Source organism: Salmo salar, chromosome ssa03, assembly GCF_905237065.1.
Source record: "Salmo salar chromosome ssa03, Ssal_v3.1, whole genome shotgun sequence".
NCBI lineage: Eukaryota > Metazoa > Chordata > Actinopteri > Salmoniformes > Salmonidae > Salmo > Salmo salar.
The window spans coordinates 78,892,475-78,905,917 of record NC_059444.1 but is presented as its reverse complement, the minus strand read 5'-3'; the positions used below and the strand labels follow the sequence as shown (position 1 = coordinate 78,905,917).

At 48.5% G+C, this 13,443-nt stretch overlaps 1 protein-coding gene across 1 annotated transcript in view; it reads left to right on the top strand.

The window, feature by feature from the left end:
* Window positions 1-13,443, top strand: part of LOC106606694 (delphilin-like) — a 58,734-nt gene that overhangs the window by 24,245 nt on the left and 21,046 nt on the right. The window contains 8 exon segments of the mRNA XM_045715526.1: window positions 5,651-5,926; window positions 8,269-8,354; window positions 8,875-8,944; window positions 9,726-10,034; window positions 10,869-11,020; window positions 11,261-11,404; window positions 11,662-11,765; window positions 12,239-12,386. Coding sequence (XP_045571482.1) covers window positions 5,651-5,926; window positions 8,269-8,354; window positions 8,875-8,944; window positions 9,726-10,034; window positions 10,869-11,020; window positions 11,261-11,404; window positions 11,662-11,765; window positions 12,239-12,386 — 1,289 coding nt within the window.

The window sequence follows — 13,443 nt, the reverse complement described above, 5'->3', positions numbered from 1 at the left end:
GCCAAGGCAGAGAGGCGGTGGTACGAGGCCAGGGACGCGCTGAAGGAGAAGCACGAGAGGCACCCCCAAGAATTTTTTTTGGGGGGGCACACGGGTAGTTTGGCTAGGCGTAAGAAGAGCCGGAAGCCAGCTACCCGTGGTTATATGGAGGAGCGTATGGGGTGGAGAGCGCTATGTTTTGCTGAGGAGCGCACTATCTCACCCATACGCACGCACAGTCCGGTGCGCGTTATTCCAGCCCCTCGCAGGTGCCGTGCTAGAGCGGGCATCCAGCCTGGTAGGAGGATGCCTGCGCAGCGCATCTGGTCGCCGGTACGCCTCCGAGGACCAGGCTACCCAACTCCCGCTCTACGCACGGCTACCATCAGGCCCCTGCGCAGCCCAGTCTGCCCTGTACGAGCACCCCGCTCGTACAGGGCTACTAGTTCCATCCAGCCAAGGCGGGTTGTGCAGGAGGTAAGATCTAGACCGACTGTGCGCCTCCATAGCCCTGGGTTTCCAGCTCCTGTCTCTCGTGCGGACCCGGAAGTGCGTCAACCCAGTCCGACTCGTCCTGTTCCCGCTCCCCGCACTAGCCTGGAGGTGCGTGTTCATAAGCTGGTATATCCGGTACCAGCACCACGCACCAGGATTATAGTGCGTCAGCCCGCCAGTCAACAGTCATCATCAGAGCTGCCCGCCAGTCAACAGTCATCATCAGAGCTGCCCGCCAGTCAACAGTCATCATCAGAGCTGCCCGCCAGTCAACAGTCATCATCAGAGCTGCCCGCCAGTCAACAGTCATCATCAGAGCTGCCCGCCAGTCAACAGTCATCATCAGAGCTGCCCGCCAGTCAACAGTCATCATCAGAGCTGCCCGCCAGTCAACAGTCATCATCAGAGCTGCCCGCCAGTCAACAGTCGTCAGAGCTGCCCGCCAGTCAACAGTCGCCAGAGCTGCCCGCCAGTCAACAGTCGCCAGAGCTGCCCGCCAGTCAACAGTCGCCAGAGCTGCCCGCCAGTCAACAGTCGCCAGAGCTGCCCGCCAGTCAACAGTCGCCAGAGCTGCCCGCCAGTCAACAGTCGCCAGAGAGGTCAGACTGCGCTGAACTGCCGGAGTGGCCAGACTGCGCTGAACTGCCGGAGTGGCCAGACTGCGCTGAACTGCCGGAGTGGCCAGACTGCCCTGAACTGCCGGAGTGGCCAGACTGCCCTGAACTGCCGGAGTGGCCAGACTGCCCTGAACTGCCGGAGTGGCCAGACTGCCCTGAACTGCCGGAGTGGCCAGACTGCCCTGAACTGCCGGAGTGGCCAGACTGCCCTGAACTGCCGGAGTGGCCAGACTGCCCTGAACTGTCCCGGAGTGGCCAGACTGCCCTGAACTGTCCCGGAGTGGCCAGACTGCCCAGACTGTCCCGAGTGGCCAGACTGCCCAGACTGTCCCGCGAGTGGCCAGACTGCCCAGACTGTCCCGAGTGGCCAGACTGCCCAGACTGTCCCGAGTGGCCAGACTGCCCAGACTGTCCCGAGTGGCCAGACTGCCCAGACTGTCCCGAGTGGCCAGACTGCCCAGACTGTCCCGAGTGGCCAGACTGCCCAGACTGTCCCGAGTGGCCAGACTGCCCAGACTGTCCCGAGTGGCCAGACTGCCCAGACTGTCCCGACTGCCCAGACTGCCCAGACTGGCCCGACTGCCCAGACTGTCCCGAGTGGCCAGACTGCCCAGACTGTCCCGAGTGGCCAGACTGCCCAGACTGTCCCGAGTGGCCAGACTGTCCCGAGTGGCCAGACTGCCCAGACTGTCCCGAGTGGCCAGACCGTCCCGAGTGGCCCGACTGCCCAGACCGTCCCGAGTGGCCAGACTGCCCAGACCGTCCCGAGTGGCCAGACTGCCCAGACTGTCCCGAGTGGCCAGACTGCCCAGACTGTCCCGAGTGGCCAGAGTGGCCAGACTGTCCAGACTGTCCCGAACTGCCTTTGTGTTTGGAGGAAAAGGGGGAGGCTTGCAAGCCGAAGAACACCATCCCAACCGTGAAGCACGGGGGTGGCAGCATCATGTTGTGGGGTGCTTTGCTGCAGGAGGGACTGGTGCACTTCACAAAATAGATGGAATTATGGAAAATTATGTGGATATATTGAAGCAACATCTCAAGGCATCAGTCAGCAAATGGGTCTTCCAAATGTACAATGACCCCAAGCATACTTTCAAAGTTGTGGCAAAATGGCTTAAGGACAACAAAGACAAGGTATTGGAGTGGCCATCACAAAGCCCTGACCTCAATCCCATAGAACATTTGTGGGCAGAACTGAAAAAGCGTGTGCGAGCAAGGAGGCCTACAAACCTGACTCAGTTACACCAGCTCTGTCAGGAGGAATGGGCCAAAATTCACCCAACTTATTACGGGAAGCTTGTGGAAGGCTACCCGAAACGTTTGACCCAAGTTAAACAATAAAAAAGCAATGCTTCCAAATACTAATTGAGTGTATGTAAACTTCTGACCCACTGGGAATGTGAAAACGCTGAAATATATCATTCTCTCTACTATTATTCTGACATTTCACATTCTTAAAAAAAGGTGGTGATCCTAACTGACCTAAGAGAGGGAATTTTTACTAGGATTAAATGTCAGGAATTGTGAAAAACTGGGTTTAAATGTATTTGGCTAAGATGTATGTAAACTTCTGACTTCAACTGTATATATATTTTAAAAATCCTGTTTCTTATTTTCTATAATTAGCTATTAATATTTGTAGTAATGTAGGAAATTTATGTAAAGGATTTTACCTCTCACCAGTCTTGCCATTACCAAAATTACATTATTGCAAGCAATTATTATATTAGCAAACAATTATTGTGAATCATCCTCTATTGTCCCTAACATCTTTTACTCCTTCTCAACAGTTGTGGGATTCGCACATACACCCACATACTCATACACACTCAACCCTTTCCGCCCACACAACCATAGGCTCACATTCTCAACAGTTGCACCATCCCAGAGCCCAACTCAAGAAAGGTCTTGATTTCCGAATGCATATACAGTTGCAGCTGTATGAGAAGGCCTGCAAGACTGTCCAAAAAATAAATAAAAAAATGGGCAGAAATGGAGAGATTTTATTAACCATTGTCATGTCCTGGATGATGGAGGTCAAATGTACCCCTTTTCCCTGAAACACCCACAACACGGTCCCCTATATTGACCATATTCCCAAGCATCTCCATTCAGTCAGACTTTGATTTTGTGCCACCAGAGCCACAATAATACACACCCTCTCTGAATGTCCGAGTGTGACCCCCTCACCATGGGTTACTGCAGCTAGTGTTGCCAGTACAGCCACTGCCTGGGTGGGGGTACCCCACCGGAATCCCCCCCGGCTAGGTACAAGGTTGTCAAGTGCTCAGCCTCTTTTCATATTTCTGTTTTCCTGCTGCAGTGCCAGGTTCTTCCTCTGGGAGGCAGTAGAGAGTGGTCTGTACCTGTGTTGCTGGTGCAACCAGGGACAGTGACTGATGACTCCATACTGTGGATAAATATGAAAAAGTACAACAGCCTCAATTAACAACCACCAACCTGCCCATTGTTTTGATTTTATCGACTATGGAGAACACTATAAATAGGGCCCATTTAAAAAAGTTTTTTTTTTTAGAGCTCTCCACAAAGGATAACATTCTGCTGTAGCGCCCTCGTCTGCCCCTTCGCTGGTTAATCACTCTGAGACACACACACACACACACACACACACACACACACACACACACACACACACACCGTGGAGAGGTCAAGAGGGAGTTGTTGGCTGGTGGCTGCATGGCAGGGTGTGCGTAGGAGACAAGGTGGCGAGGTCAGGACTAGCTGGCTGTCTGTCTGGCTGGGAAGCATGTAATTATAGCGTCTATATTGTCTATCTGACTATTATAATCCACTAGTCTAATGGTGTGATACAGTAGGTGCCAATTTCTCCTTCTATAATTGACCTGCTCTAATGCATATCAGACAGTGTCAACCCTATTGTCTCAGCAATCAAGAAAACTGAATACAAGCTATTCTAAATACATGAGAAAGGGGGATGATACCTAGTCACTTGTACAACTGAATACATTCAACTGAAATGTGTCTTCCGCATTTAACCCAACCCTTCTGAATCAGAGAGGTGCCTTAATCAACATCCACGTCTTCGGTGCCTGGGGAACAGTGGGTTAACTGCCTTGCTCAGGGGCAGAACGACAGATTTTTACCTTGTCAGCTCGGGGATTTGATCCAGCAACCTTTCGGGTTACTGGCCCGACGTTCTAACCACTATGGCAGCTGATTCTTTAAGGATAGTGTGTAGGTGATCAAGGCATATCCCAAAATGTCTATTCCAGTGCAAAATATAGTATATGCTGCTCCTGTGCTTTCTTCCTGCACCCACATTGGCAATGTTTGGACTACAACAGTTTTCCTCTTCTAAAACAAACTCACTCTAGGTTTACAAGGACTGGTCGTACTACATCTTTGCGTCTTCATTACTGTGTTCAAAGACCATCTACTGGATAATTGACATATTATGTAAACTGTATTGTAACTTGGAAACAAAGACAAATCTTTCCTCTGCTTGGGTGAATCACTCTATTCTCAACAGTGGGATGTGTGCTATAGAGGGAACTTTATACAGTTGTGTTTAAAGTTTGACAGCTGTGTAGTTTTTCCTCTGCGAATGTATTGTAGCTCAATTTGATAGAAACAATTCAATACTTACGAGAGAGAGAGAGCAGGGATGGAGTGGGAAATAGCAATATAGAGAGAAGGAGAGAGGGGGAGTTCTCTCTAGAGGTGGTATACAGAAGGATTGTGTCTGCTCTCATTCCCGTACAGTAGCTGTGTCTGCTGTCACTTCTTCAGGGCGCTCACACCTGGAGCTGCTAGTGAGAGAGACTCAGGGAAGCGTCTACACTATCCTCATCTCCACCAACAGACAATCACTCAGTAGAGCTACTGTTGACCTACCTCCTCTCTTCCCCTATCTGCTGTCTCACCTCGCTCAACTCTCTCCCAGGGGATTCTATGGATAGAGAGTTGCTGCTGCTGATGATTTCACATCAGTTATATGGATACCAAGCTGCGTACAGAACTCATCTCATCTGATAGCCTAACTGTTTCTGTCTCCTTTATGCTGATTGGACTAAATGTGTTTGTAAAGAACGTTATGTGGGATTTATAAGCTTTTCACTATCAACTGAGATGCCTTTTCTCAACCTGGATGCTATCTGTGTTCTATCAAGGCTTGCTGTACTGGATGGTGTTTACTAGCTCCTGGAGGATTTGGATTGAAACCCTCTGTGTCTGTCTCTTGAGTCTGTGTTCACCACCCTGTTATAGTCTGTTGTGTTCTCAAAGGAGCACCTATTGAACCACCACAGGGTGCCTGGTTGGTAGCCTGTGGTGCCCCAAATATCTAGCTTTGGAGTGAACTGGACCCTAGGGGGAGGAGCCACTGACAGCTAACAGGATTAAAAAAAAGGAAGAACCGAACCTTCTCTCTCTCCTTCGATCTCTCTCCTCTGAAACAGTGGCAGCACTGCCAGCATAACGTTTTCCTAAGTCTCTAGCAGCCTCGCTGTCTCTGACTGTGGGTCTGACCATTGCCACTAACAGAATAGTGTTTCATGTTATTATTCCATGTTTGCCAGAATCTTCATCCCCAAAAAGCACCGGGAGCGCTTCGATGACGTTGTGTCCCAGAGCCTGATGGGCCGGCTCAAAGGGCGGAGCTTCAGCGACCCCAGCCGCAACCGCCTGCGCCGAAGCCGCAGCGAGGACCACCCGGAGCGCCTGCTGGTGTCCACCCGGGCCAGCTCTGTCCCCCGAACGCATGCCGAGGAGGGCGTGATGCCCCCCATCCGTGGCCTCAGGAAGACCACCTCACTCACCGCAGGGCACGCTGGAAATGCTGCAGCCCTTCGCAGGTAAGAGTCTTTAGCCTGATTCACACTTGAGATCCGTACCGAACCATATTGCATGGTTCCAGAAACGATGGTGGATGCGTAACCAGGCCAGTGCAGTAACAGCTCGCCTTGGCTTGGTGTTGTCCTATAGTGTGAATTAGGCTCTAATTGACCAGTCGGCCAATGATAGTACAGAGTTTTAGTTGACCACCCTGGTCTTAGCCAATGATAGTACAGAGTTTTAGTTGACCACCCTGGCCTTAGCCAATGATAGTACAGAGTTTTAGTTGACCACCCTGGTCTTAGCCAATGATAGTACAGAGTTTTAGTTGACCACCCTGGCCTTAGCCAATGATAGTACAGAGTTTTAGTTGACCACCCTGGTCTTAGCCAATGATAGTACAGAGTTTTAGTTGACCACCCTGGCCTTAGCCAATGATAGTACAGAGTTTTAGTTGACCACCCTAGCCTTAGCCAATGATAGTACAGAGTCTTAGTTGACTATGATGATAAGCCCTCGCTGGCTGATGATTGATATGTTGGATCAGGTATTATAGAAGGAATCAGTTAGTCATCTGTAGAAGTGGCCCAGACAGAGTCTCTCTGTTATAATGTTGCAGCCTATGTACTGGTACTGTATGTTGATTCAATGTGTTTGAAGAAATACATCACATAAATTATGTTCTATAGGCATGTCATTTCTAGCCATTAATGGATCTGCCCTGCTTCAGATAATTCTCCTCTCCAGTCCAGTCAATTACTTAATTAGCTAACATTTACAGCTAAATGTATCACGTTTGACATGGATTACTATACTAGCATGGCCTGTGTGTAGGAGTGTGTTCAAATAGACACATCACTGTCTATTTGAAGCCTTGTTTTGACTGTACCTGCCCTTACAGAAAAAAAAACATTATTTCACGAGTAGATTTGTGTTATCACATGTTGCTTTACATGTTCTCACATGTCATCACATGAAAACGTGTTTTTGGAACACTTCACGTGTTCACGTGAAATTGATGTGCTTTTTCCCGTAAGGGTGCATACCTGAAAGTTCAAGGTAGTGTCACTCTTTTAAGAATAGAAAGTGCCTTGATCCTGGCTTCCTGCTCTAACACTAAATATAAATGCTCTAGAGTAGACTATAAATACTTAGAGAGAGAAACAAACAGACTAAATAAATAAATCATCCAAATAAGTCCACGGAAGTGCGAAGAGGAAGTAAGGAATGCCCATCTTTTTCTGTGGGTCTAACTTCTCCAAACAAGTAATGAAGCAACATTATCCCTCGGGGATGGAGTGTCTATGTTTAAGTGAATGCAGGGTGGGCTGTTCACTCTGGCTGTGGCGTAAAGTAACTAGTGTACAAGACTCTGAATGTGTACCAAATGGTACCCTATTCCCTATATAGTGGACTACTTTTGATTATAGCCATATGGACCCTGGTCAAAAGTAGTGCAATAAATAGGGAATATGCTGCCATTTGGGACATAGTCTCTGAAAGTGTTCCTCATATATGAATCCAATCACTGAAGTGATATATGTATTTCAGTACAGCAGGTAGAGTAGTTGTAACCTCATTATTACTTTCCAACTGCATGTTTTTATTTGTTTACACCTGAAATGGAGAGTGTTTACTGCAGACCCTCCATAGACTCTAATAGGTTTTAAATGAGACAATTCAACGTCGTTTTTAGATGACGTACTAATCCCAAGTATTACCCAGAGGAGTTTCTATGGTAACAAGCCATATATTGAGGCAGGGTGAGGGTGTAGGTTGGGGGACACAATGACACATGGCTACAGCTGTCCTTTTTCAATCACTTTCACATGTTCTGTTTCCATGTCATTTCACCAGTCTCTTCCCTAAAGTGTGAGCCACCTAACCAAGGGTTAGGGTTAGTGAGTCACCTTACCAAGGGTTAGGGTTAGTGAGCCACCTTACCAAGGGTTAGGGTTAGTGAACCACCTTATCAAGGGTTAGGGTTAGTGAGCCACCTTACCAAGGGTTAGGGTTAGTGAGTCACCTTACCAAGGGTTAGGGTTAGTGAGTCACCTTACCAAGGGTTAGGGTTAGTGAGCCACCTTACCAAGGGTTAGGGTTAGTGAACCACCTTACCAAGGGTTAGGGTTAGTGAACCACCTTACCAAGGGTTAGGGTTAGTGAACCACCTTACCAAGGGTTAGGGTTAGTGAGTCACCTTATCAAGGGTTAGGGTTAGTGAACCACCTTACCAAGGGTTAGGGTTAGTGAACCACCTTACCTAGGGTTAGTGAACCACCTTACCAAGGGTTAGGGTTAGTGAACCACTTTACCAAGGCCATATCCATTTATGTGTGTTGTGTTTCTATCTGTACTGCAGGACGGTGAGAGTCTGCAAAGGGAACCTAAGTTTTGGATTCACCCTCAGGGGCCATGCACCTGTCTGGATCGACTCAGTCATCCCAGGTAGGTTGCTTAGAGCTGTGTGTGTGTGTGTGTGTGGGTGGGTGGGTGGGTGGGTGTGTGTGTGTGTGTGTGTGTGTGTGTGTGTGTGTGTGTGTGTGTGTGTGTGTGTGTGTGTGTGTGTGTGTGTGTGTGTGTGTGTGTGTGTGTGTGTGTGTGTGTGTGTGTGTGTGTGTGTGTGTGTGTGTGTGTGTGTGTGTGTGTGTGTGTGTGCAGACAGGCTTGCACACAGACACATGGATACATACACATCATGTGGGCAAGTGTCAAATGCACAGACTGGTGCAAGGCATATTTTTTGTCAACCCGTATGTCATGTTGCTGTGGAGACATTGTGTTGCCACAGGGTTCACACCAGCTATGAGCTGAGGCTTTCTGGTCCATCTGTGAGCACAGACTCTGGAGCCTATATTATGTATCTCTCTCTCTCTCTCGCTCTCTCTCTCTCTCTCTCTCTCTCTCTCTCTCTCTCTCTCTCTCTCTCTCTCTCTCTCTCTCTCACTCTCACTCTCGCTCTCTCCAGGGAGTCCAGCAGATAAGGCGGGGCTCAAACCTGGAGACCGCATCCTGTTCCTCAATGGGCTTGACATGCGGTTAGACAGCATTCTAAATTAGGCTTAATGGTTTTATATAGAAACATATGATTTACTGGTTCATATACGTTTGTTTGTATGTTGTCAAGCCAACCTCCCCTTGTTGTATTTAATTCAGGCTAGTGCTCTGTTTTGACCTCATGTAGCTAACTGTATGCTTTGTGTGGATTTGGATTTTGAAACCAGTGTTCATATCTCACACTGTTGTAGAGATGGATTAATACAACTTGTTTGTTTTTTAAATAGATGAATGGAAAAACATTACCTGACAGCTGTGTTGTATTGAATTAATTTGTTAATTACTTAGAGTGTGGATAAACAGCGGAGTAGTTTCCTCTGCAGTGGTAGTTTGTGGTAGGGATCAGAGCCTTAGATACTGTAGTATAGAGACTTCAATATAAGGTTATGGTTCCGGGCTTTTTAGTTGTTTCCATTAGAATGTGGTGTCCATGCTACTCTATAGGGATGTATAGTACACTCTTAGAAAAAATGGTTCCAAAAAGGTTATTTGGCTGTCCCCATAGGAGAACCTCCTTTTTGGTTCCAGGTAGAACCCTTTTTGGTTCTATGTAGAACTCTTTTGGGTTCAATATAGAACCCTCTGTTTAAAGGGTTCTACCTGGAACCAAAACGGGTTCTTCAAAGGGTTCTCCTATGGGGATAGCCGAAGAACCATTTTAGGTTCTAGATAGCATCTTTTTTTCTAAGAGCGTAGTGGTGAGCATGGTCGAGAGTCTGTAGTATATTGACACTATCTCTGTATCTCTATATGTGTCTGAAGGAGTTGTTCCCATGAGAAGGTCGTCTCCATGCTACAGGGCAGCGGTGCCATGCCCACCCTGGTCGTAGAGGAAGGCCCCCCCACCTTCACGCTAGCCGAGCCAGAGCAGCCAGGAGGGCCAGGTAGGGCGTCCCCGGGTGGAGGCGTGCCCCGCTCCCCAGTGCTCAACTCCCTGCAGTGGGTGGCTGAGATCCTGCCTCCCTCTATCAGGGTCCAGGGGCGCACCTTCGGACAGCAGCTGGAGCACCTGCTCACCATCCAGGAGAGATACACCATCTGCAAGGCCCTGGAGAGCTTCTTCCAGCATAGGTGAGGGGGAGGGAGGGATAGGAAGGGAGGTAGAGGGGGAGTGAGGGAAGGATAGGAAGGGAGGTAGAGGGGGAGGGAGGGAAGGATAGGAAGGGAAGGGAAGTTGAGGGGGAGGGATGGAAGGATAGGAAGGGAGGTAGAGGGGGAGGTTGGGAAGGATAGGAAGGGAGTTAGAAGGGTAGAGAGGGAAGTATAGGAAGGGAAGTTGAGGGGGAGGGAGGGAAGGATATGAAGGGAGGTAGAGGGGAGGTAAGGGAAGGATAGGAAGGGAGGCAGAGGGTCGAGGGTGGGAAGGATAGGAAGGGAGGTAGAAGGGTAGAGAGGGAAGGATAGGAAGGGAAGTTGAGGGAGGGAGGGAAGGATAGGAAGGGAGGTAGAGGGGGAGGGTGGAAAGGATAGGAAGGGAGGCAGAGGGTCGAAGGTGGGAAGTATAGGAAGGGAGGTAGAGGGGGAGGGTGGGAAGGATAGGAAGGGAAGTTGAGGGGGAGGGAGGGAAGGATAGGAAGGGAGGGAGGCAGAGGGGGAGGGGGAGGGAGGGAAGGATAGGAAGGGAGGTAGAGGGGGAGGGAGAGTGAGAGTGTGAGAAAGTGAGAGAAATCAGAGAAAGAAACTAAATATGTTGAGAGAATGAAAGAGAGATTGAGTGTGAATTAAGAGATAATCTACTGGTTTGAGAGAACATGGTACAGAAACTTCAGCCCTACAATTACACTGTCTAGAGTAAGTTACCATCATTTTCTCTTTATGCAAGGTTCTGTAAGACCACTGTATTAGCGTGACCAATGATTAGACAGCCAGAGTACCCTAACCCCGCCCCCTCCTCCATGGCGACAGGAACGTTGACACTCTGATTGTGGACGTGTTCCCGGTGTTGGACACGCCAGCCAAGCAGGTGATCTGGCGGTTTGTCTACCAGCTTCTGACCTACGAAGAGCAGGAGCACTGCCAGAGCAAGATATCACGTTTCCTCGGTTACAAGGCTGAGGGTGGGTTGTGGGAAGTGTGGTTTTGTGTGTGCTTATGTGAGTAAATGTGATATCTACGTGTACATTTGTGATTTTGGTGGGTAGATGTGTAGATGTGAAAGACAACGTAAATTTGTGATTGTGCCAGTGTGTGTGTGTGTGTGTGTGTGTGTGTGTGTGTGTGTGTGTGTGTGTGTGTGTGTGTGTGTGTGTGTGTGTGTTGTGTGTACACTGACATACACACACTGTGTGTATTTCTAGCGCCAGCCCCCCCACCTGAGCCAGAGCCCGCCCCCGAGCCGCATCGCCGTAGCAGCTCCATGAGAGTGACAGGAACCGCCTACAGGGCCAGCATGCGTGGGCGGAGCTCTGACGACCTCATCATCGGCACTCACCTGGGGATGGGTACTTGCGTTTGTCTTTGTCCTTTGTCATCATCTTCATCACCAGTAGAAGTAGCACCATCATTACTATCAGTGGCAATATCATCGTCATCATCATTATTATCACCATCGTCATCAGTATTGTCAGAAGTAGCATGAAATAAATATTTCTGACACTAGGTGGAGCTTTTGCTTAAACCTACCCAGTCAAGTGAATGGGTATAGAGAAAGACATCTTTTTTGGAATGCCTGAAACCTAATGCAGTATGTTTCCTGTAGGGATCCGTACTGATCCAGTGGAGATGGGGATGAGGCTGGCTCCAGGAGAGAGACAGTCAGGAGACGGGACGTCCCTCCCAGAGACCCCCAACAACCTCACCAACGTGGGTACCCAAGTGAGACTGAGAGAAGTGGTCCTGTGTGGCTCAGTCGGTAGAGCATGGCGCTTGCAACGCCAAGCGTCGTGGGTTCGATTCCCGCTGGGGCCACCCATATGTAAAAGTAGTGGCCCCAGCCGACTTGTAAGTCGCTTTGGACAAAAGCGTCTGCTAAATGGGATATATTAGAATAAGGATGACTAAAACAGTGGTCACTAGTCCAGGTCTGCAGCTTTTTCCTCTAGTCCAGCACTAAAAAACACAATGGCTTCAATTACTCAAGGACCCAGTGAGTGGCTCATTAATTCAAGCAGGTGTGTCACTGTTAGGCTGAAACAAAAGCCTGTACACTCATTGGCTCTTGGGAACTAGGACTAGTGACCACTGATCTAGGTTGTTTCCTCCTTAGGGGCTTATCTTCTGGCTTTTATCTCTTCTATCTGAGTCGTTATGAAAGGGCATTTCTTCTCTCTGTCTAGCTGTCTGCGGTGTATGCTGAGCTGGAGAACGTGTACTCAGGGAAGAGGTCCAAGTCTCTGAAGGCTCGCGCTCCTCCTCCGGCGGACAGTCTGGTAGAGCTGGAGGTCCTCGAACACGCAGGTTCTCCGTCCATGCACGCTAACACAGGTAGCTACTCCAACCGGTAACACTTTACTTGAAGTGTTGTTAATCATGACGCATCCAGGAAAATTTGGTTAAAATTACATCATTAGGGCCTCTCGAGTGGCGCAGTGGTCTAAGGCACAGCATCGCAGTGCTAGCTGTGCAACTAGAGATTCTGGGTTCGAGTCCAGACTATGTCGCAGCTGCCCACAACCGGGGAGACCCATGGGGCGCCGCACAATTGGCCCAGCGTCGTCCAGGTTAGGGGAAGTCCTTGGCACCATCGCACACTAGGGACTTCTGTGGCGGGCCGGCGCAGTGCATGCTGACAGGGTCGCCAGTTGTACCTCTGACACATTGGTGCGGCTGGCTTCCGGGTTGGATGTGCATTGTCAAGAAGCAGTGCGGCTTGGTTGGGTTGTGTTTCGGAGGACGCATGGCTCTCGACCTTCACCTCTCCCGAGTCTGTACGGGAGTTGCAGCGATGAGACAAGACTGTAACTACCAATTGGATACCACGAAGTTGGGGAGAAAAAGGGGTAAAAAAAGTATTACATCATTACAAACAGGTTGAAATCTGGTTAAAATAACTTCAATACAAACAGGTTGAAATCTGGTTAAAATAACTTCAATACAAACAGGTTGAAATCTGGTTAAAATAACTTCAATACAAACAGGTTGAAATCTGGTTAAAATAACTTCAATACAAACAGGTTGAAATCTGGTTAAAATAACTTCAATACAAACAGGTTGAAATCTGGTTACAATAACTTCAATACAAACAGGTTGAAATCTGGTTAAAATAACTTCAATACAAACAGGTTGAAATCTGGTTACAATAACTTCAATACAAACAGGTTGAAATCTGGTTACAATAACTTCAATACAAACAGGTTGAAATCTGGTTAAAATAACTTCAATACAAACAGGTTGAAATCTGGTTAAAATAACTTCAATACAAACAGGTTGAAATCTGGTTAAAATAACTTCAATACAAACAGGTTGAAATCTGGTTACAATAACTTCAATACAAACAGGTTGAAATCTGGTTAAAATAACTTCAATACAAACAGGTTGAAAT